This window comes from Xyrauchen texanus, chromosome 29 (assembly GCF_025860055.1).
Source record: "Xyrauchen texanus isolate HMW12.3.18 chromosome 29, RBS_HiC_50CHRs, whole genome shotgun sequence".
NCBI lineage: Eukaryota > Metazoa > Chordata > Actinopteri > Cypriniformes > Catostomidae > Xyrauchen > Xyrauchen texanus.
Window position 1 is genome coordinate 18,056,003 of NC_068304.1, and position 24,954 is coordinate 18,080,956.

At 38.7% G+C, this 24,954-nt stretch overlaps 1 protein-coding gene across 1 annotated transcript in view; it reads left to right on the top strand.

Annotated features, from left to right (window-relative positions):
• Positions 1-24,954, top strand: part of LOC127623010 (eukaryotic translation initiation factor 4 gamma 2-like) — a 50,414-nt gene that overhangs the window by 18,006 nt on the left and 7,454 nt on the right. Inside the window, exons 3-11 of the mRNA XM_052097229.1 lie at positions 17,246-17,371; positions 18,048-18,156; positions 20,081-20,146; positions 20,229-20,351; positions 20,529-20,631; positions 22,577-22,708; positions 23,025-23,091; positions 23,179-23,330; positions 23,465-23,575. Coding sequence (XP_051953189.1) covers positions 17,246-17,371; positions 18,048-18,156; positions 20,081-20,146; positions 20,229-20,351; positions 20,529-20,631; positions 22,577-22,708; positions 23,025-23,091; positions 23,179-23,330; positions 23,465-23,575 — 989 coding nt within the window. The remainder of the gene's footprint in view (positions 1-17,245; positions 17,372-18,047; positions 18,157-20,080; positions 20,147-20,228; positions 20,352-20,528; positions 20,632-22,576; positions 22,709-23,024; positions 23,092-23,178; positions 23,331-23,464; positions 23,576-24,954) is intronic.

The following is a 24,954-nucleotide window of genomic DNA, read 5'->3' on the forward strand; positions in this document are numbered from 1 at the left end:
TCTAATTGCTGTGATCACATGTTATCCCCGAAGCATACCCCTTCAGCTCACCTGACAAAGGTTCGGCTGACCTGACAAAGCAAAAAAACACATTTATATAGATTTAGGGAAAAGGAATAAACATCAAAATGCTTTTAAGTCACTGTTTTGTAGTTTTATTTGATTGTCTGGATTTAAGGGATTTATTTTGCTAAACTGAAACTGTACAAACATGATTTCACAAGTCTGTATGTTCATATAATCTTGAGGTAACTGTAATGGTTTGGCTTGCTGTCTGCAACTGAGGACCCCGAGCGTCAGACTTGATTTATGCTCTAATCCCCCCCATGATACATGTTAGTGGATAAATGGGAATTAATGTACACGAAGAATATAAAATGTGGAGATGGGGTGGAGAAGGGATGCCTGAAGAATTGTCACTGGAGAGAGGTATGCAAACCTTATATAGTCTAGAGATGATTGCGAGATTAGATGAATCTGCACCACCTGAAATTACGTTTAGAACTCAATTAAAAGGAAAAGTATCACCATATTAGTTGTGCATGTCCAGGTGATTGTGATTGGAAATCACGACTATAGCCTTGTTTTATACCAAAAACACCCACAAGAACCAAAATTAATACCCTTGCACTCACAAACATTTCAGTATTAGGCAATGCTCGAGCTGCACAATATCAGAATGAGGTGTTGCACAGCATAGCTAGCCCTCAGTGGCTCTCTTGCCGCAGATTTATGGGGACAACCTCCAATAATTTCCCCCTGGAATTTATTATTTCTGCTTCCTTTCTTCTGTCAAAGTTGTGGGTGTCAAATTGAAATGACTTTTCAAACCAAGCTTATGGTTAAATTTAGCAACTGTTGCGCCTGAGTCATAAACGGCAAAAAAAGTTGGCAGAAAAGTAGAACTGTATATTAGTAGATCTTACATTGATGCAATTTGCTATTGAGGTATACTGTTACTAGGACATTAACAATTAACACCAAGATTTATGAATCAAGTCCAGTGACATATTTGGCATTTCCTCATCTTATCTGGAAGAATAAATGCATTAAACCTATGTGGGGAAAAAGACTCCTGATCATGTCTGGATTCAAATCTAGACTAAGATGCATATTGGTTAATAAAAATAATTGTCATGACATGGGTGACCGCAAGTTGTTCGTAGAAATGTATTACATTCTGATAAATCAGAAGACAAATTTAGTTTTTCTTTGGCAAAACAAGCACCAATTAATGCAAATACTGTATAGAGTCAATTCATGTTGACAACTAATTGCAATTCTTTGGTTAATCTCAAAGGGAAGTAAATTCGAAAATACATATCTAAATGCAGACTTAGTAGGTTGCTAGTATGCATGTAATTGACATGATCAGTGAAAGATTAGCAAATCCCTATTATGTTTTTCTTTCAATGAGTAACATCATTAAGCAATGCAGTTACATTCAATAAAGCATTTATTCAAGCTTCATTATTTACTCTAAATGAGTGCAGAATATCAGATTCTACTGCATATGATACATTTTATTGATTAAAATTATACATCAAGGGTGTGTGAAGAAATGTATTTGTTTTTGCATCAGACTTGATAGTGGTTAAAATTGCGTGTATTTGATAAATGGATTCATAAGTCACGAATTGTAAGTGGGTTTATGATGGTGTTCAAAAGATAACACATAAGGGGTGTGGTAAAAGATTTTCACATGTTTGTATAGGCTACATTTTGTTCAGCAATTTTGAATGCAGTATTAAAAGCAAGCCTTGTGTGTTGTAATCCTTTCAGCTCGAAATCTCAGCACACCCTTTAACATCTAAAGAAAATCAATGCCTCCATAATCTAAATAATATTACACACAGTTTAAATAACAATGTCTCAGCAGTGTTTTTCATGTGTTATCACAAAGCCTATCAAAAGTTATGTTCATCATTTGTGATTCTTTGAAGTTAAATTTCCCCTTTTTGTTGAGGAGAGAGTACTAGCCTTTCATGTGCAAATCTAAAAGGATAATATTTCCAATAAAGGAAATAAAAAGACCTGGGGTCATTGTGCTAATTCAGAAACTCACAGAAAAAGTACAGTCTCTACTGATAAAACACATTTGATGTCTTTCATGTATGTTGGGTCTGTACCATGAAATACAAAATCTTCCTTAAACCACAAAGATGAATAATAACACTGCTATGTACCAATAATTCTATGCCAATATTTATTAATAATAATTCTGAGGAAAGACAGAATACAAATTTGTCATTTTATTGCTGTCTTCACAACAGAATTCTTCCAAGAGACAACAATTTCAATTCCACAAATCACAATGAATGTGTATATGAATGAGTATGTTGCACTGAACAGACAACAAAATATTAAATGTACATTCATTTGTCTTATAAAAATAAAAAAAATGATAGTATGTCTATCACTTCTTTCATATTTTGCAAACTCAGCTAAAACATCTTACCCTTTCATAAGCTAAAATGTGTTGACATGCTAAACCCTAAACAGATCATTAGCAGGTTGCCTTTTCTTGCATAGATTTAAACTCATGAATCTCTGCTGATGAACCCTGTGACAAAGAGAAGCTGTTTAAAGCAGGTCAGTGCTGCCATGATCACCCTAAAATGATTGTATCAACCCATGTTTCTGCAACATGGGAAGTTGGCATGTTGCTGCCGAAACTTTCAGTACCCTGACATAGGCTCCATTAAAGTGCGTTCAAGTGTGTTCACCTTCTCCTGTGATGTTCCTCATAGAGCATGGGAGATCCTGGGAAGTAATTGCATTTGCATAATCAGTGACGAGCGTGATTCGGAGATTCTATTTTCACCCCATTTTTACCCCACCCCACTCCCATTTAAGTCTCCCTTATTTTACAACTTCAAAAGTGGCAAACCTACTAACAAAGTTAATAAAATCTGTATTTGTTTTCATTGTATTACATCATTTACAGCAAACAACCTGCTTTAGCACCCCTTATGGGCATTTCCCTGGAAGTTCACAAGTGTCCTTGATTTTATTTAAAATTTAGGTAAGCACAGACCAAGTTAAGCTCAAGAAAAGTCAACCAAATTTTCCGACTTCACTGCAAATTGTTCACAATTCTGTCAGCAACACAAACGTTAAGTTTCACTGTCTATTGCCTGCTTTTCTCCATTTTAAAGCTTTTAATCACATACGTTTGACCCTTTCTATGGTTACGCCATTATAAATGTGTGATCATGTTATGAACAGGCCGAAATTCAACCTGCACTTTAAGAAACATTGAAGGCACAATTAATCTCCTAATTTGGAGGTGACACTATCTTCTAAAGTACATCTGTGAAACGTGGCCCTCTGGCTGCCACCCAACTGGTGCTCATTCCCTCCAACAGATAAAATCTATAAGCTTGAAGGGTTTTAATGAGGCAGAAGATTCCTGTTAGCGATAGCTTTTTAATTATCATAAGGACCAATTCGCTCATCCTCAGAAGGAGAACGAAATGATTGCATGCATCAAATGTTGTTGAGGTTTTTGGCACTATTATGGCAGGACCTAGAGAAATACACAGGAAACTAGGAATATGCCAGACCCCCCACAGGGCTCTATTTACGTGATTGCTCTAGATGCAGCGCTAACCGCAATGCCTTGCGCTACATCTTATCCAGTTTTCGTGAAAGCGCTAATTCTAAGCGCAATTTCTGCGGCAGCAAAAAGCACAAGTGGCTGTGGGTGGAAGTGTTTGTGATATCTGTGGGTGTATGCATGCAAACTGTGAGTGTTTTGTATGTTAATGAAGTGGTGCTGTTACACTTTGAACATTTGTCTTGTCATTGGTTGTCTTTGTCATGTGTTTCCCTTGTCAGTGTATTTAAGCTATCTTGTTTTTTGTAGTCCCTTGTTGAGTATTGTTGGTTGTAACTCTGTTTCCATGTCTAGTCTAGTCTAGTCTAGTCATGTCATTTATTTTTATTTTTATTTTTGTTATGTTTTGGTTTCATGTTCTGTTACCAGCACTATAAATAAACTGCACTTGGGTTCACATTACAGCTACTTTTTGTAGCTACGTTTGTTCCTGTCTTCAGCCTGCAAGAATGTTAGTGGCGCAAAGTGCAATTTGCTATTTTTCTGAGAAATAGGTAATTGTGCTAAGATGTTTGAGAAGCATTTCAGATCTTGCTGCAAATTTTAAAATCAGTTCCTTCATTTGCAGTTTTAGGATTCTACCTGCTGATGGTATTATAGTGCTATCGATCACTTTTAATACTAGCCATGATAATAATTTTGTATAGTGCCTCTCCAAAGGATGCTGTATAGAAATTAAATATAATCTTAAGGAATAGCGCTCTTAAAATAGGGCCCAAAAACTCACTTTACAAATTCACTGGCATTTTTATATGGAAGTGATCTAATAAATAGGACAAAATGTTCACTAGCTTCTTTAATAATAAAGAAAATCTGATAAAATGTATAAGCCTACCTGGGTAAAAGAAAATAATAACAACAATACTTTAAACATTACTTAAGTCAGAGCTCCGAAAAAAAATAAGGTTTATTTAGTTACACCTACTATTTTGCAGTTGAAGGACAAAACAGACCAGTGGGAAATAAACAAGAAATCAAGTGGCGGTTCCCTAAGCAAATGTATTTTTGTCAGTGTTTGTATCGAGTTCAATGGGCCTGCAGTGCAAACACCACACAAAGTCATACTGTCAGGGACACCCAGGAGACTAGGTTTGACTTTGAAAATTATTACATGAGGGACTTTATAAATATATCGTTTTATACTAGAAGTAAAATGCTTGAATTTTTAGCAAATATCACCAGCTCTGTTTCCATGACGAGGAAATGGTCTTTGATTGTGTGTAAACAATCTCATCAGAGAAGAATTATTCCCAGTTTTAGGAACTTTGTTTGTAGTTTACTTAGAAGCACAGACTTGCACTATGCTTGGGGACTTTGAAATACTGATTAAAGCATTTGCACTCTCCAGGAAGAGAAGAGGGCAAATTACAAAGGAACAACAAGGGAATGAGCTGCACTATGGGAGTTAGTTGGGTATGCTTTGCAGGGTAGCTTAACATTTTTACACTGTATTAAAGTTCACACTTTCACAAACAGTTGGTTTAAGAAATTAGTTACAAAAGTAACTGTATCATGGAATTTAGGCAACTGGAAAAAAACGAAACTGATCTGTATATGCACATATGCCTTTTTTCTATTGTTATGGATTTCATTCCACTATCTTTATGCACTTTATCTCTTCTATCTTTGGGGGTATCACAGAGGTGCCATTAAAAACCAAGATAAATAAATAAATAAAAACTGTTCCTTCAAACTTGCCACATGGAAATCTGTGTATTTCTAATGGCAAATTTTATCATCCAGTAAAAGGAATAAATAGATGACTTCACTTTATATTCTTGGTTAATCTGTAGAAAATGGCAAGCTTATTTATCTGAACCTCGGCAGACTGTCTCATCTGACCTTCGATGAGATTCCACATGATGGCTCACAATATAATGGTCACATACAGTATAGTTAAATTTAGAACAATAAGCTAAAACATGCTCTTTGAGCGCATTTATTTTGAAAAATGGAACAGAATATATGTGAAGTGTAATGGAGTCTAGGAGCTGAATTGAATCAGATAAATTAAAAAAGGAAGCAAACGCTGTACAAGCATTTTTTATTGTACATTATTTTATTGTAATACATTTCAGTACTGATCTTGTGGGGTCAAAAAAGGTGAAATGATTCAAATGTTGCTGAAAATAAAAGACCTGCAAGATTAGGTAAACATTTTTGAACATATAATAAGCACTTAGTTGTAAGTGGTTTTATATCACAAATTGTGAATTTCAATTTCATGTAGTAATTTTTGTCACGTGAATAAGTACATTCAGTTTTCACTAAGAGAATATAAATGCATACAATAAAGGACTCGAGAAAACTCAAGAAGACAGTATAAGGTCATTAAGAGACCCCAAAGTATTCATCTAATGTGGATTAATGTATCCATTAGGCTCCCAAATTTTTAAAGCGACTATTCATATAGTTATATTTAGAGTCCACTGGATTTGCATTTTTAATAACATGTTTGGTCTTCTTTTTTATGTTTTTAACTTCACTAGATCTCTGCTGCTATCTAGTGGCTCAACTCAGAAATACAACTGCTTAACCATTCATGTTATGTATTATGTTGATTGAATATTTGAAATAAAGGAATAATCAAATATTTTCAAATTTTTTATTTATTTATTTATTTACTGACATAAAATAACTCTGTTGTGAAAAAATTCTGAAAGGTACTTTGGTAACTAGTATCAAAATTATGTTGTTGTGTAACTAGTATCAAAAGTATGTCTTTGTGAACTCCTAAATACGCTGGCTGAAAACTGCATTCATCTCCACATCATTTACTGTAAAATTAATTTATATATTAATTATTGTTTTATGCATGTTATTGGTGTTTATAGTTTGTTTTATTTATGCATAAATATAATTATATGACTATAAACACTTCTAAATAAATATATGCATTTTAAAATATATTGATAGATCTTGCAAGTCAAATTGTTTAACCATGTCTGCTATATTGCAATATTTAGAGTATTGCTATAGAGTTTTAAGTCTCAACGTCTAGGTTACGTATGTAACCTCCGTTCCCCGATGGAGGGAATGAGACATTGTGTCGAAGAAGCGACATTAGGGGTCTCTCTCGAGCACCGAATATGCCTCTGATCTATGAAAAAAGGCCAGTGAGAAGTTGGCAGACAGTATTTGCCCCCGGACATACGGGTATAAAAGTGGGGAAAAACATCAAGTTCATTCAGGATTTTTCTGAGGAGCCGGAAATGGTCCGGCCATTCACTCATCGACGTGGCCGGGAGGACACAACGTCTAGTTCCCTCCATCAGGGAACGGAGGTTACATATGTAACCTAGACGTTCCCCGTCTGTCGCTCACTTCGACGTTGTGTCGAAGAAGCGACACTAGGGGTCCAATTTAAATCACGCCATGCGCTGAGCCGTGTGCGTGTACTGCTGACACAGGAGCGGGCAGGTATTTTACGTGCAAGGGCGACCAGCAGTGTCAGCCTGCATGTACCCTTCCCCAATGCCCCATAAAGTCGTTGGAATCCTTCGGGTTACCCTAAACAGGGGAACAAGGCGATGCTTGCCAACCTGGGAATGGGCCGAGCCTCGCCGAGCCTCTTTTCTCTCTATGTTTCTCGCATAGAGCCAAAAATGGCTGGGGCCCTTACACACATCGTGGGAAGGGGGTCTTACCCAGTTTCCTATTCTTTCAGGGGGAAAAGACCCTGCGGAGACCACACCTGCCCAGGAAGGGGGAGGTAAAGTGGCGAAATAACATCACATGGGCCACTCAGGTCACATGTGGAAAAATGGCGCGGTGGTAGATCCAGCCTCAAGGAGGGGGGAGTTGCTACAACACAGCGACCGGAGGGCAGCTGGAACTGCCTAAAGGAGACGCAGGTCCACTCGTAAGGGGACCGTACCGTGTAAAATACACACAGGAGGAGTCCACGCAGGAGTCCCGACCTGTGGAGCACCTATTCCAGTACAGGGTAGATTTGAGTACCCGCAGTGGATTGGGTCGGCGAATTCCTCAGCTGAATTGCGGACCCACAGGGCTAGGCAAGCATGCCAAAGGTGGCAGCCCAGGGGAGTCATCCATGTCAGACGCCGCACTCTCCAATGCAGTGGCGAGCTCATCCACCTCGAGCTCTAGAGGATAGGCAGGCTGGCTGTGAGGCGAGCCGATGTTGCCTAGAGCACGGACGGGAGTCAACGAGCGTGCCGGGGGGGGGTGTCCGAGGGGGCGTACCCGGCGGAGCTGAACCCGCTGCAGTCCCCTGATCGCCTCCATCGCCAGCCGCATCATCCTCAATTCCGTGGGAAGAAAGAGCAATGCGGGGGCGGCTGGAGTGGCATGCTTTCTGTTGAAAGTGAGCCACGACCGTAACGTTGCCATGGCCATGCTCTCGCAGTGAGAACATGAACCATCCACAAACGCTGCCTCCGTGTGATCGCAGCCCAGACACACGAGAGAACACCTGTGGCAGTCTGAAGCGGAGAGCACTCTACCGCATCCATGAACTACACAGGGGCGGAAAGGCATCTTTATAAAGACGCGTCCTGAAAAGTACGTTCAACACTTCTGTGTAATGCTATTTTAGAGGAAAATACTCTTTTAGAGAAAATAAACTCTTTTAAGTTTTTGCGCTGTTGAAGCGCCCAGGAGCAAACTGCACTGCCGTGCAGAGACGGAGAAAAGCCACTGAAGTGCGCCATAGATCCAACAGCAGGCAAAGCGTCAGAGGAACAGGAACAGGTGTGTGACTCGCAGCTGACTGCATGCACGACCATCGGCTCCGAAGAAAATTTCTGAATGAACTTTACGTATTTCCCCGCTTTTATACCCATATGTCCGGGGGCAGGGTATGCAAATACTGTCTGCCAACTTCTCATTGGCCTTTTTTCATAGATCAAAGGCATATTTGGCACTCAAGAGAGACCCCTAGACGTTGTGCTTCTTCGACACACGTCGAAGTGAACGACAGACCGGGAACACAAGTTTCTCAGCAGATTTCAACATTAACATTTAATCAACTTAGTGAGAGATGCAGCCTCAGGATAAATTGTATCTACACTCTTCTGTGATTATATCTGTAATGATCTTCAATAAACGTCACTATAGATTAACTTTTATTCTCAAGGAGAACTACCAAAAACACTCCCGCATGGAGCTTGAGGAACTATTAACGTGTTCACATTCTCTTAAAGGCATACATACACACATTACATCTCCCGTTTTCAGTTTATTTATTTATTTTACATTATTTTAGAAGTATACCTTAAACATATCACTTTATTACTGGATACATTCAACATGTGTGTCGATTCAGCAACTACTTACTCATTAACTTATTTCCAAATTTATCACATTCCACCCCCCACAGCCAAGTACAACATTACTGATTTCAATTAAACCCATGTGAATCATACATATTGGTTTCTTCTTCTTTTTTCCCACAGATCTAATCTGTACACAGGTTTGCTTATTGTGCCAAATTGAGTAATCAACAGCCCTGTTTGTGTCTATGGGGTTTTGAGAACATGTAAAGGCATGTCAGCAGTCACTGTAGACGCTGATAGAGGGATGTGCTGCAGGTGATGACAGTTGCGTCGCAGTGTTGCCCCCTGATGCGTCTCAATGACAAAAGACCTTGGTGTTGTGCTGTCGCTTGCGATAACAGCAGCTGTCTTCTGGTGGTCCATCTTTGTAAGCACAGCATCGCCAGGCTGCAATTGGTGACGATTAAAGTAGAAAGCTTGTTTTTTGTTTTCCTTTGTATCTTCTCCTTACATCTCTCAGATTTGGCTCAAGCATTGGGAGTGTTGTCTTAATCTTCCTGCCCATAAGGAGTTCAGCTAGACTTTTGTGATGCAAGGTGTTGTCCTGTAGCACATAAGTGCAAGTGGATCTTTCTGTTTCAACATTATCTGTGTGATCTGCACTCCCCTCTCTGCTTGTCTATTTCCTTGAGCATGATACAGAATAGAGGTGATGTGCAAAAAAATCGACTTCAAATTATTTTAACTCAGGGCTTATGAATTAAGGGCCATTATTCGAAACTATTTCATCAGGGCAGCCGAATCTCACAAAAATTGCTTTCAGTTTTAACACTACTGCTGAGGCAGTAGTTGTTGGCATGTGAAGTATCTCAAGGAATCAAAAGAAATAGTCAGACATGACAAGGTAATGTACTTGTCTCACACAGGTCAATGGCAAGCACTTTTCAAGGCCTGTCTGGGAGAGGAGTTGAGATGAGAGGTTCCTTTTGCTTTGTTTGTTTCCCCTCAAGAAATATCCGACAGGACTGAAACTTATGTTTGATTTCAGATGAGATGCCAGGCCACCACACTGATGTGTTAGCCCACTCCTTACACTTTGTCAGACCTTGATGTCCATCTATTGTCCGGATGTCCGGATGTATTCTATTAAGAACATCTGCTCTCAAAACATCTGGAATTAACATGCAGCTTCCTCTTGTCACTATTCCATTGTGCACAGACAGCTCATTCTTGAAAGGGAAAAACTGTCTAACTGCCGCTGGAATATCACATAAATAATTTGGCCATCCTGGATATACTTCAGTACAATTTGCAAATTGCTATCTGCCGCTGTAGCTGCCCTAATGGCTTCGAGACTTGGTGGGCTTGCAGACATGCCATCAACAACAGCTACAATATAACATTCAACATTTTTAGTGAGTGCTGGAGTAATTTTTCTTGCAGGCTAGTGGACTTCGTGATAGGGTATCAGCCACCACCAAAGTCTTGCCTGGAGCATATTCTGCATTCAGTTTAAATCCCATAAGCCTCATAAGTATTCTCTGACAATGCAACGGAACATTGTCCAAGTCCTTCTTATTCATGAGAAGCACTAGATGTTTGTGATCTGTCACTAGTTTGAAGTTTTTGAAGGCCAATTAGGTAAATTTCTAACTTTTCACAAGCCCAAACGCTCCCCAGACATTCTTTTTCAATCTGGGCATTTCTAGTCTCAGTTTAAGACTATGACTGCCATAACTGCTTGCATCTGCTACCACGTCATAGAATTTAAGGACTGGAGAAGTAAAAAAGATGTCTTTGATGTGCTGAAACACAGTTGTCGACCTCAGCAATTCATAATATAGTTTCCACATTGTTGACAGGTTAGGAATGTACTTGCCCAGATTCCAAAAGATGAAAGATGAAAGTGGTGTTTCACCACTCAGCTTTGCAATTATTTCCACTGTTGTCTGTGTTTGATTTTTTCACATCATCCACATTTTGGTTCCTCTTGCTCCTTGTAAGTTTTCTTTTTTAGGTTTCCATTTTGGTTTTCCTCTGTCTGCTGCATTTCTTTCCGCTACCTCCTGTACTGCAGTGCACGCCTCCCCCAACTGGTGAACTTGAAGCGCTACCTCCTCACACTGGCGGAAACTCTGAATAGCACTGACAAGCACAGAATGGGGTGCTACAGGGGTGGAAGCCCCTGCCCCTTTCATTCACAAATCCTAAAGGTGCCCTTCACAAATATAAAGGTGCCCTTTTAAGTGGAGGTGCCTTTAAGAATGCAGAGGTGCCTTTAAGATCGTGGAGAATTAAGCGGAGGTCTCTTTACTACAGCACATACATACAACCATTTTGGAGGTGGGGGTTGCAGGTGTTGAGGTCACAAATGTAATGGTCCTACTTTTGGTCCTTGTAAAAATTTCAAGGTGCTGAATGTAATAATTTTCATTATTCTCATTATATATAATTATTGTATAATTTTGGTTTTAAAAGATACATGTATTTCTAAAGTTCACACAGTACAATTCAAATCTGGTTTACTAGCAATTTGCCAGTCATTGCCAGTTGTTTCAGTCATATTTTCTTTCTTTTTTGTGCTGTCTCAATAAAAGACATCATTTGAATTTCTTTTCATCATTGATGTATCTGTAAAATGGCATGACTATCAGCTGGCATATATATATATATATATATATATATATATATATATATATATATATATATATATATATATATATATATGAGGGACAACTTGAGGTGAGTACCTATATAGGTACTATATAGGGGGGTCATTGTTATGGGTTTTCTAGTGGGGGGATCACACAACCTTAAAGCCCTAGGCACCCCCGGGCAATCAAGGGCCCCTGGTAGTCAAGGGCTTCTGGCACTGGCCCCATGGGCCCGGTTGGTAATCCATTCCTGGAAGCCATAAGTCACAGGTCTTACCATGTTCTAGTTCTGATCTGAGGATGATAACGCTCTACTTTGTATTTTATTGGTAATTTTCTTAGACAATGTCAAGTGAATTTTATAAAAAGCTACTTTAAAAGCCTGCCAGACAACCACATTCATTCAAATCCTTTACAATATACAAAGATTCACTCTTTATCTTATGCGTGATTCACTGAAAACAGCTCTGTTATTGTTTTCACATTCACAATTATGAATGACATATGAATCACATACTGTACATGACATTTTTTCAATTCAAAACGGTGAATTTTCACCAAAATGGTGAATAGTTTGCACCCTTGGAAATTATTGTCAGTCAGTACAACATTTCAAACATAAAACAGTGGGCAAATATGACATGTTTAGTTAGATACTTACATTTCACCTGACACAAACATTCTTAACCTGAAGTGCTTGATGATGCCTGGCACTGGAATAATCCATTAGGTTCCCGCTTAGCTTTTTAAATTTAAGTCCCGCCTTCATTGATTTGACGTATGTCTCAAACATCACTTACAAAGGGTGTTAGACTACTGAGCACACAAAAATGTAACTTTTTTTAAAACCATTAAATTGTTCCTGCAACAATTAGACAGTGGTGCATAATGGATTGCACCAGAACATCAAAAAGGATATCAATTATTGGGGGGTATGATCAGGCTATATCTGAATATTGGTGGGGGGGAGGGGGGTGGGGGGGTACTTGTCCCCCTCAAAGTATATTGTGATTATGGCCCTGCTTAAATAAATAAACTGACCTGAACTTCACCATCTTCTTGTCCAGTTTAGTTGCACTCGAAAGCACTGAAAACGCTGCTTCCAGTCAGCCCACTCATTTGGACGATCAAATGCAAAACTCTTACTGGAATTAAATTTAGCCATCTTTCCGAGGCTGTGCGTCCGTCAAGTGCTTCTGACGCCATGTAATGATCTTCAATAAACACCACTTGGAGAAGTAAAACATACGTCTTTGATGTGCTGAAATGCCTCCTGATGAGGATGGGCCCATGTCCACACAGTTGTCGGCCTCAGCTGTTCATAATATAGTTTCCCCACTGTTGACAGGTTAGGAATGTACTTGCCCAGATTCCATGAACACGTTTTAATTCCTGAACATTGTGTGGAGGTGAGAGCTCATAGACTGCTTTGACCTTTTCATGATAGGGTATCATACCTGATTTGTCGATTAGGTGACCAAAGAAGTGGAGCTGGCTTTGACTCAGCAAACACATTTCATGGTTTAACTTCAATCCAGAAGACTCAATCCTCTCCAATACCTTGGTGAGGCGCTGGTCATGCTGTTCTAAGGTCTCTCTATACACCAATATATCATCCACGTACACCGATACTCCATCAAGCCCTGAAATATTTCTGGGGCACTTGTGATGCCAAATGGAAGACGTTTAAGGAGTATTTTCCAGAAGGTGTTATGAACGTGGTCAACTTGCTTGAACTACCAAAAACACTCCAGGGAGCTTGATAAACTAATATCGTATTCAAGATCTCTTAATGGCATACACACATTACAATATCTCCATTTTATTTTGAAAAGGCTCTAAATATCAAGAAAATACTAATGTAATACACAATGGGCCTAATATGGAGCTATGTACCATGTATGCAAAAAGAATATCACATTTATCTTGTTAGGAGGAAAAATAAACCATTCTAAGTTGGTTGTTTGTGTGTGTGTGTGTGTGCGTGCGTGTGCGTGCGTGCGTTTGTTGTTGTTGATGTTTTTTTGTTTTTTTTTACAGTTTCTCAGCTGGTCAGGATAAGAGACCAGTTGGCCAACCAGTTGAACAGCTGACGACCAGCTTGGCCAGGCTGAAAAGCTAGCAAGCCCCTCATAAACCAGGTAAGACCAGCAAACCAAATGTGAAAGCTGGTTTATGGTGTTTTTAAAGCAGGGATGGATTTATATCGCTGACGTTTATCCATGCCTCTCTTCTCTATCTCCAGCAGCCTCGCCTCTTCAGTGCACCTGTAGCAATTTTTATCATTCACATTTGCCGGTGGTGAGGATGTCAGAGATAATAAAAAAAAGGATGAATGGTGTTCAACATGTTGGTGTTCCTTCGAGTTTGCTGCCATTGCCGTTCTTTCCAAGAGGACGAGCAGACATTGCGGTGTTTGTTAAACGTACCGCACCATGAATTGACACTCTGGCTAACAAAGTCTCTGCTCAGGGGACTAGCAGGCGGCCCGGTGTCTGTGAAGTGACACACCTCGCAAAATTTGTAAGGGACTATTCTCGTTTTCACCACCATTTTAAGCTAGGAATGAGAGTGTGACATCTACTCTGTAACAGAATGGTTCACCCTGTTTTTATTATTGTTGACGACATGCCAGGAGACTGCCATGGCACAACATGTAGATTTCGTCATCATGTCTCCTAAGGAGCTCTCACAGTTTCCCAGTTGTTACGAGTTGAGAATAAATTTGTGTCATGGCACAGATCACTTTGATGCCTGATTTTACTGCTAATGAAACCATACTAGATGACTGCAATGTCACAATACAAACTTAAACAAAAAAAGCAGAGAGTATCTCTACCACTGTGACAGTTCCAGTGGTTTGGGGGTTTGATGATCGCTTTGACATAACGCCTCTAGGGAGGGTGTTACACTCTGCCAAATGGCCAGATGGAAAGTTGTCACCACGGATACATCCAGCACTGGCCGGGAAGCCCTGTGCAACCATTCTCCAGTCTTCGGCACCTGGACAGGTGGTACATAAATCACCTCGAACTGCTTGCAGTCCTCATGTCTCTGAGAGCTTTTTGATCTGTCTTCCAGTTTCACAGTCTGATATTCACAGTTTGATTTGTCTGACTGGTCCCAAGGTGAGGACACAGCGCATTGCGCTGGGCATACCATGAAACACTTTTGCACGATTTTGCAGCGTTTGGATGCAGGACTCACTCCATCCAAGCTCAAAGTGTATGTCGCTAACATAGTGAAGGGCCATGTCTCCTTTGGATGGTTTGTCTTGGAAAACACTCATTGGTGATTAAATTCTGGCGAGGTGTGAGATGGCTAAGACCCTTTTGCCCCGCTTCCGTCCCAGTTGAGGACTTGTACTGAATGTGCTTATAGGTTCCCTGTTTGAGCCATTTGATACAGTAAGCTTGTGCTTATTCTCTCTGAAGACTGTGCTGTACTTGCCTTGGCTTCAGTCAAACATATTGGGGATCTTTAGGCCCTGTCATTCATGATTACAGCTTAGAATTCTGACCCAGCTTGTCAAAAGCTGTTCTAGAGTGGGTAGGGTTATGTGGCCAAGGTTTTTTGCTTTCCTTTCAAAGCTCAGGCAGTAACTTTACATGCTTTCTCTCCTTCTCCATTTTCATTGAACGAGGCACAGAGACTGCACATGCTCTGCCCTGTAAGTTCGCTGCACGGGTACATTGACACGTGTACAATTCAGGCTGACGGATCAGTACTTTGTCTGCTCTGGAGCCTGCTCAAAAGATATGGCCTTCTCCAAGTAAAGACTTTCTCACTGGCTGCAGGCTGGGCTTCTCCTAATACCTTTGCAGTGGGATAGAAGAACTATTTATTTTGTCTTTCTGTGACCATTATAATTAAATTTCTTCACTGCGGCATGGATGTACCTTCTACCATCATGGCTAGTGTCATTGTTATATTTCTAACCAGGTTTGGTTTTTGAGTATGCCTTACTTCTTTCCTATTGTTCAGTAAGTGGTGAGACAATGTCAACATATTTCAACTATCCTAATAGCCAGAAGGTGTTGCCGTGTGTGCGAATCAGTAGCACAGTGTGATTCAATTCCCATTGTTCCCCTAGCATCAGCAACTGACGCAGTGTCAAAGTGACCAAATTGAAAGGGAACAATCTGGTTATGACTGCAACATTGGTTTCCTAAAAGGATGGAACAAAACGCTGTGTATGCTTTCCACACTACTGATATATGTCTGTTATGCCAGGAAAAAATCCAGAAATCACTTAATCACTGTATAGTCACAAATCCGATGAAAACTCAAAGCACATATTTCGCTGAGGTCATGCAGCAGCTCTGCTCACCCCTCATACACACATTATATGTGAAAATAGACAATACTCTGTGACAGGGCGGAGGGCAGGTCCGGGTCGTGATTATACACACCCGGTCCCTTGTCAGGCTAATTAAGCCTCTGAGAGGGATAAAGGCCGACTGCGGAAGGTGGTTGCGACGAGAGAGAGAACGTTTCCGGTCAGCTGACCAATGTGTGTGTTTGTGTCTTTTGGTTAAGTTTTTCATTAAACCATTATTTATATTGTCAAGCTGGTTCTCGCCCCCTCCTTTCCCCTATATTCCCTTTACACACTCATTCAATACTTTTTTATTTTGTTTCTTTTAAGGGAATTGGAAAATTTGCACACTCTAAGTAGCAGACTAGCAGCTAATTTGATTGTTTACTCTTGGCAGCTGCTGACTCTTCGCATTTCTCATTGCTTTGTACATCATACTGACCAATCGCAAGTTGCAGCACCTCCCACATTATTTAATGTGGAGTGCCCATGCAGTAGGAGCTAAAAAGAAACTCGAAATGGCTAATGCCTCCTACACACTCCAAGACTTTCGAAAATGTTGGTTCGTGGTACTATTCATATTACACAACTGTCTGTCTTGTCATATAAGTCGTAGCGTTTTCAAATTACACGAGGAATCGGCGACATGGGTGAACACATTACATTTCACTGTTGACGAATCCCCGACAGCTCTGCCAGGACTCCAAATTACATTTCCCAACAGAGTTCACGCGAGAAGTGATTCGAGATACGAAAACAAATGCATGATCACATGTTATGCATTTCAGAATATGATGTGTATGTTTTTAATCGCCTAAAGGCATCATTGGTTACAATATGAAAAAGTACCTCATACTGAAAAATCTATTTGTTTACCTGACTGTCGAAGAGAATAGGCAATTTCCCTCCAACTCTTCTCTTTTATTTGCCTACGATTTCTGGCTTTTGTCGGCGATCTCCACTAAACTTTCAGCAAATGAAAATCGGGCTTAAAATCGCTTAGTGTAAACTCGGCATAAGAAGAACTATAGATGCTCATGTGCAAAAACAATGAAAATAACTAGTTCCAGATAAAAGTAGGCCAGGCCTACATAAAACAGGCTTTAGTTCCAGCAGTGGGAAAGTGATCCACAGTGATATTCAAAAATAAATGAATTAAATAATAAGTTGGCTACATATTGAAATAAATATATTAAAATAAGTAATACAGAAATAAACATATGTAAGAATTAAATAGTTGCAATATTAACACAAATAAAAACATGAGAAAATGAATAACATTTCCAAATTAACTGTAGGCAATGACGTTTGCATGCGGAAAATTACTGCCAAGTCCCGACAAATACCGATCGAGTTCCTGTGTGACGTCAGTCAGTCAAGAGTTGGCTCATGCACAACATTTTTCACCCTCAGTAAGCTGCGATCTGTCTGACTGGTTACAGTCTTGATACTCTGAAAAACACATCTATTGTTTTATTTATTACCTTCTTTCTCTTTTTGAACAACAAAACCACAGACAAAACTGAGGGTTGTCTTAGTAAAGGTAAGTTTTCCTGTCTTTAACTCTAGTTAAAATGGCTGCTATTTTGAGTGCGTGACTGCAGAAAATGGCGTCGTTACAGATCAAACACCTGATATCGTTTTTCTGTTAATATTGCCGTTAATATAATAATCTAGCATACATTTTTGGCGGTGGACGACTTTATGTTTACCAGTTGTGGTTTCTCTCTGTGTCCCTAAACATTAGAAACGTCATATGGACGAAAGATAGCATGCTAACTAGCGGTTAAGCCAAAGCTATTACATCAGGCGGAGTTGTTATATTAAAACAATTATTTCGATTTAAGTAGATATTGTTTGTACATTTGCTTTCATTTAAGACATTTTTAGGTTTACGGAGCATGAGGGATATGTATCACACGTTGTTTATTGGCATTTCTTTGTCATTCGTTATTGTGAGCAAGCTAAATGTTCGGCCTCTTTTGTCATGAGAGGAGGTAAAACGTTGGACCAAATAGTTCTATACTATAAAATAAATTATTAAAACCGCTTATTCCATCTGTTTCTCTGCTTATGGGCAAGGTATTTTCATCTTTAGAAGAAGTGGAAATCAGTAAATGAGTAACCGAAATTGTATCTCCAGTTCCCAATGTTTCTGAACAATGCAATGGTGTTTTCTCATGTTTCCTTGTATATGTTTTTAATTCTCTCTCGTACAGTTCGGATTTCACCACCCCGCCCTTTGATTATTATTCTTTTGAAGATTCTTCGTTGTCAAGCCGCCAAAGTGGAGAGTGTGATTGCAGAAGGGGGGGCTTCTCGTTTCAGGTATTTTGAAATCGCATGTATTTGTCAATTCTTTTGTCTACAATCTTTCTAAAATTGTTACCCGTCAATGCAGGAGAACAGCAAATTTGAAGGGATAGTTCACCCTAAAATGAAAATCTCACCTTTTTAATAACTCGTACCTAGATGTGTATGACTTTCCACTGCGTAACACAAGTGAATATTTTTAGAAGAATTTTTCTGCTCTGTAGGTTCATACAATGTAAGTAAATGGGTGCCAGAACTTTGAATCTTCAGAAAGCATATAAACGCAGACTAAAAGTAATCCATATAACACCAGTGGCTTAATCAATGTCTTCTGAAGTGATCCAGTAGATGTTTTATGAGAACAGACTAAAATATAGCTCCTTTTTCCACTATAAATCTTTAGATTAGGGGCTGGATTCACATTTTATTCGAACGTCTTATAATTTATACAAAGAACTTTCCTCCATGTAATTCTTGTAAAGTTCTACAATATTTTCTTACTAACATCTTAATTTGTTTTGTGAAGCATAAAAAGACAAGCTTTGACATTGTCTGATCAGCCTGCTAATGGGCTTGCCTTGTCTAATAGCCTGCAACAAATTCAATACATAAACACTGGTAAATTGTAATGATTAATTTAATCAATTTTTATTTTTTAGTAGCTTTTAGATCTACTGCGCATGCATCAAGCCTAGAGAATGCAATGGCCAAATGTTTTTGGGTGAACTATTCCTTTTTAACCTTCTGTGTCTTTTAGTCTTGTTTGATGTTGTATGTCTGAAAAAGCATATCTAAATGTGTTCTAGAGTTACTTTTGTAGAAATGTATTTATATCAAATTGTTCAGCATCAGACTTAAGTTTGAGGCACCCGATTTAAATTGGACTGTCCCAATGTTAGAAGTTTTCAGGTCAAGACAATCTGTGTGTTGGCCTACTCTCACATTGAACACTGTGAACATTGTGTAATGACTGGCATTTCTTTCTATCGCACACTGGTTCAGTTGCGTTTTAGACCCGAGCATCTGCGTTGACGCTGCACCAATCGGAGTGGACATTTCAATCGATTTAACTTAACTCATGACAGAGGGGTAAAAAATTTGCCTGACTTTTTAAGAGGATGTTTTTAGTGTGATATTGAAATTATTGATCATCTTTGAAAATTGAAGCAATCATCTACAAGATGCAGTTTACTTTAGATTACAGGGGAGAGACCTTTTAGTGTTTTAACATGTGCAGATAGGCTTGTATGGAGACTCCCATGATTTCTTAGAACCATGTTTACATATATATGCAGCAGCTGTTTGGGAACTGTGAGGGATTTATGAATTTGAGGATTTTACTTTTTTTAACCTTTATCTTATTTACTAGGGCTGTGCAATTAATCACAAACACAAAGCATGATACAATCATGTGCCATTTCTAAATTACAGCGAGCTGCATTTATTTTTTTTAAACTAAGAATTCTGTTTAATTAGCAATTCTGGAAGTGCACATCTTTTGCGCACTGAGATCTTAACCAATCAGAATGCAGTTCACAAAAACATGTTCCAATGAGAGAGAAATTAAGGTGAATAAAGAAAAACAAAGGCACAAAGAAATAGCCAACGTTAATATCTATAATTTATGCAGATATTTTTAATAAAATGTTCCCCTCGTGAAATGGATTTTTGAATACTGATGCATTTTTAAAATGTAATTACAGTATAATACAGTATATTTTTTTTTATTATTAATATTGCACAGCCCTATTATTTACCAGGTTAAATATCCATCAAAATCATGGTATATCCACAGGTCCAGTAGTTAATTTGTTCTTTTAAAAACTGTCCCCCCACCCCCACAACAAATTGGAATACATTGTTAGCCAGTTAAGCATAGTGGTCGTTGTGCAAAAGGCATTCTGAAGCTGCATAACAATCTAATTTTGTTTTATTCTAGTGCTTCTTCGGGCGGAGGAGGTGGTAGGGGTGCACCTCAGCACTATCCCAAGACTGTCTGTAACGGGTAAGTCAAGGCTTCCTGTGCATTGGAGATCAGTACAGCTTAGTAAAATGATTTGGAGAATCTAATCACTGTTTCTCTTTAGCGAGTACCTGGGGAAAACCCCAGGGCCTAGCGTTCAGAGATGGGTTCCTTCACGAAGCACTAGACGAGATGTCAACTCCAATGAAAAAGAACAACATGATGCAATATTTAGGAAAGTAAGAGGGTGAGTGTCCTTGCGTAGCATAAATATTTAAGCTCTTTTGTTCATTGTGCTCTGAGTGTAATGTTTTTGTGGTGCATCAGCTGATGTTTTCAAGTTCAGATAAGCACAAATATTTTTAAATGCAAAACTGTGGTCTTTGTTTTAACTTAATTCTTTGCTTTTGCTTCTCTCTTTCAGCATACTTAATAAACTGACCCCCGAAAAGTTTGACAAGCTATGCCTTGAGCTTCTTAATGTGGGCGTTGACTCTAAACTTGTCCTTAAAGGAGTCATCTTGCTGGTAAGATGCTTTTGTGGTAAACAACAGCCAGTAACGAAGGTTCTTGTGTCTAATATTTTTCATCTCGCCCCATAATAAATGACTGGGTTTTGGGTGAAACCTCTTTGTAGTGTAACGACTGAGACTGACATGTAGGGTTAATTTATATCTAAGCCGGTACTAGGATGCTTTCTTTGGGGAGGCACTTCTGTTTAGGAGGAGCAAAGTTGATCGTTTTGCCATCTGTTCTCAGAGGCGGTGTGCCCCTTGATCATTTTGCTCTGTCAGGGCAGGGGCATCAGAAGTTTCTGAGTGGAGTACCCACTTGAGCCAAATATTGACCCAGCCATGATTTATATGTTGAGAAAATAAAGTTGACCTATAACCGCTGATGTACATGTATCACTACCCTAGTTTCAATCCTCCTTTCGCAGTATTTTGTTATCAACAAAGTGAATATGCGGGGGGAAAAATAACAATTTCTGTCCGTTTCCATTCAAATGGCCTTTTATCAATAAAAATGTTTGCGTCATGCCTAAAAAAAACTTTGTTGCACAAGTTTTGATTTGGCGCAAAGAAATCTGCCCCGAAGCAGTTTCCATTCAGAAATGTGTGTTTATTGCCAATTCGCCTCCCAGATGTCCCTTATTTTTTTCCTCCAAAGTTTGGGTAAAATGGGGAGATTATTGAGAATTCATTGAAATTAGTCAGCTTACTGTAATTTTAATTAACAAATAAAAGCAATCAAAAGGGAACAGTTGCCCTTCTGATAGGACTGTAATATTGGTCCTAATGTTGCGCATATCGCAGGTTGGCACTGGTTCTCACCTGAAAGCGGATCGTCGTGGCCCTGTTCAAGCTGGCAAACTACACCAAGTAGTGGCGGAAACTTTCTGTCTCAGTATAAGGACCATCAATCGATGTGAAAATGTGGCGTGCACCGCTATTAAAGAAAACAATTATGTGGTGTTATATCAGGGTTTATATTCAATATTTTGAACAATCATCAAATCAAAAGCATTGCCATTACAACTGCATACTAGCAACTTTTAACGACCAATTGAACTTGATTATCATCTAAAATTTATTTTAGCTTCATAATGCAAATTTAAATTCTGAAGCAGCAGTAAATGTGATCCAAGGTAAAGATGGTTAGATTCAAAGTATTTTAAAATGTTCAAAAGCTTGTTTTCTCAAAATGAACTCCGTATTGGACAAATAGTTCTGAAAAAAGTACCAGAACATTCTGAGAACGTCATTCACCCAACTGTTTTCTTCTACAGAACAGGGTAAAACTAATTTAAGTTTGTGTAAAGAAACATATATAGGTCTAAAAATATGATTTATTTTTTGTTTTATTTTATTTAATACAAAGAATTTTGCCGGCACTTTTTCAGAAGTAAAACATAATAATTTAATAGAATTGGGCTGTAAGTGTTCCAGAAAAAAAAGCACAGATGCTTTGGAAAAGCAACTTTAATAAATAAATGGATAGATACTGCAATTATTTTAATCCCAAACAGTGGCTATTCATTTGTTCAATGTGCACAAGATATTTGTGTTTGCACACCTGTAAGTGTCACATTTGCAGATCGGCTCTATTTGCCGTAAAGATCAATCCATAATCGCGTACAATAAATTGGCTTTCAATACTGTCATTATGATTAACACAGGCTAACGATTGGAGCAAACTGTCACATGACACTACATTTTTGCGTTGATGCCAATTTTAGCAACTAGGTGTTTCCAAACCAGTTTTTGCAACATTTGATGCATTGACATATTTTATGCGCTTAAGTTAAACTTAAAAATATTATATCAACATTTGTGACATTTTTGCGATAATGTGCATTTCCATCAGCTTTGTTTTGATGTGCTAAAACATTTTTGCAAATAATCCTTGGATGGAAATGTAGTTACTGAGATGTGGCTTTAGTTTAGTTTAATCTTGTCATCTCTTCTGTAGATTGTAGACAAAGCCCTAGAAGAGCCCAAATACAGCTCACTCTATGCTCAGCTATGTCTGCGTTTGGCAGAGGATGCACCAAACTTTGATGGCCCTTCAACTGAAATCCAGTCATCTCAAAAGCAGAGCACAGTGAGTACTCCTGCATGTCACTATGGATTGTTATATAGCTTTACTTAATTTCATGAGCATAGTTAAATCTGGGAGAGCTGTGTGTATTCTCAAAACAAATCCTTTAACTTACTGAATGGAAATTAATGATTGCAGTGAATTATGGTCAGAAGTTCAGAACAGATACAGCAGTAAAGTTGAGCTCACTGAATTATTGCAGACTGCACTAAATCATGCATTTTCTTTTTTTTAAGTTTAATTGTAAGCACTTATTACTTATTTGCCCATTTGTTATGTATTGTTTCGTAATCTTTTTGCGCACTGTGTCTGTCTACAGACTTTCAGAAGGCTTCTTATAACCAAGCTTCAAGATGAGTTTGAGAACCGCACCAAAAATGTTGAAAGTGAGTAATTTTTCCCTTCTGTGTGTTTTGTACTGTATTGCAAGGTGCAACTTGATTGCAACATTTCAAATGTGCCTTTTCATTTAGTCTACGACAAACAAGACAACCCTCTCACCTCTGAGGAGGAGGAGCAGCGTGCCATTGCAAAGATCAAAATGCTTGGCAATATCAAATTCATTGGAGAACTTGGCAAACTCGACCTCATCCATGAATCTATCCTTCATAAGTGCATCAAAACAGTATGTGTATCCTGATCAAGTTTTACACCTATTAGTTCCACTCCATTATGTGACTTTGTTAGTGGTGAATCAGTGATATTTTTTGTTTTGATGAGCCTCACTCTCTACACTGCCTGTTGTTCATTTGTCTGTAGCTTTTGGAGAAAAAGAAGAGGGTCCAGCTCAAGGACATGGGAGAGGATCTGGAGTGTCTCTGTCAGATAATGAGGACTGTGGGACCCAGACTCGACCATGACAAAGCCAAGGTACTACATGACCTGTGAGGCAATAAGGAAAACCTTATTATTTAAATAGGCTATTGATTGAAACAAGTAATACATTTGTTGCCCTGTATTTTAAACCATGTTGCAGTTAATGCACTCTGAAACACATAAATACATCAGTTGAATCGTCTTACAAGGTTAGATCTTGGTGGATTGCCCATTTCTAGGTGTTAAAATTATATTGAAGGGTCATAAAGATTATTTAAACCAGGGATGTCAAACCTTTTAGGTTGAGAGCTGGATTGAACTAAGCGTCGCTGTATAAGGTCCATACTGTGTTTGTTTGTTTGTGTGTGTGTGTGTTTGTTAGGGATGTCGCAGTTACCAGATTTCACAATTAACTGCGATTTAAAATGGTCATGTTATTAAACCTTAACAATTTGTAAGCTATGGTTAAAAATGGAAAAAACAACCATGTTGTCTTTTTTTTTATTTATTTACTGAAAATGAGGCTTTCATTGTGGGTCTATCTACTTGCGCCGTGTGTGTGTCTTGCCCTCTGCCTGGCTGGTCTGTGAGGCCGTTACTATTGTAACGGAGTTCAAAAGGTGATTGTCTAGGTAAGGCAGGGCGTGTGCAGAATGTGATCTTTCAGCGCACGTGAAACTCAAATGAAAACATGGTGGAATAACGGGATCTCCCGGCGTTTTATGGTAAATTTGCAGGAAATCGTGATTTATTTTTTTTAATCCGACAATCATACCATCAAATATTCACATCGTGACATCCCTAATGTGTATGTATGTGTGACTTGTGATTTATAATATTGTGTGTGTAATTTTGTATAACCCTTTACCAAATTTTATAAAACCATTTATTAAAAAAAATTCTCAACATTTAATTCTATCGTTTGAACTATAGATGTTATGACTGAATTTTGCACACAAAACAGTTCTTGTTTCATTTTGGCATGACGGAGCATAGACGGAAGTGAATCGGACACATTTCAGCTGCTGTTTCGTTGAGTTCGTTCAGTGAAGGATTCATCAAACTGATTCAAAACAATAACTCAAGAGTTGGGGAATCGTTTGGGGAAAATAATTGAAAGTACCAGCTCATACGATTTATTAATTGGTTTTGAGTGCAGCGAACACAGCACAGTAGAAAGGCCTGCTGTTTGTTCTCACATTGTCTCGTTGAAACTGACTCTTCAATTTTTTTGCCTTATTCTGCCTCATTTCCAACATGTACTTTCAACTGGAAATTGGTCTTGTTCGAAACAGCCTGACAATGATTAGATATGTCATTGTGACATTGATGAAGCAGTCTTTCACTTGGTGCCTTTTAGACTGGTTTTCTTGAGTGAGTCTAAACCTATTCAGATGAAAACATGATTGAGCTGGAGCAGTTTAAAGGGGATG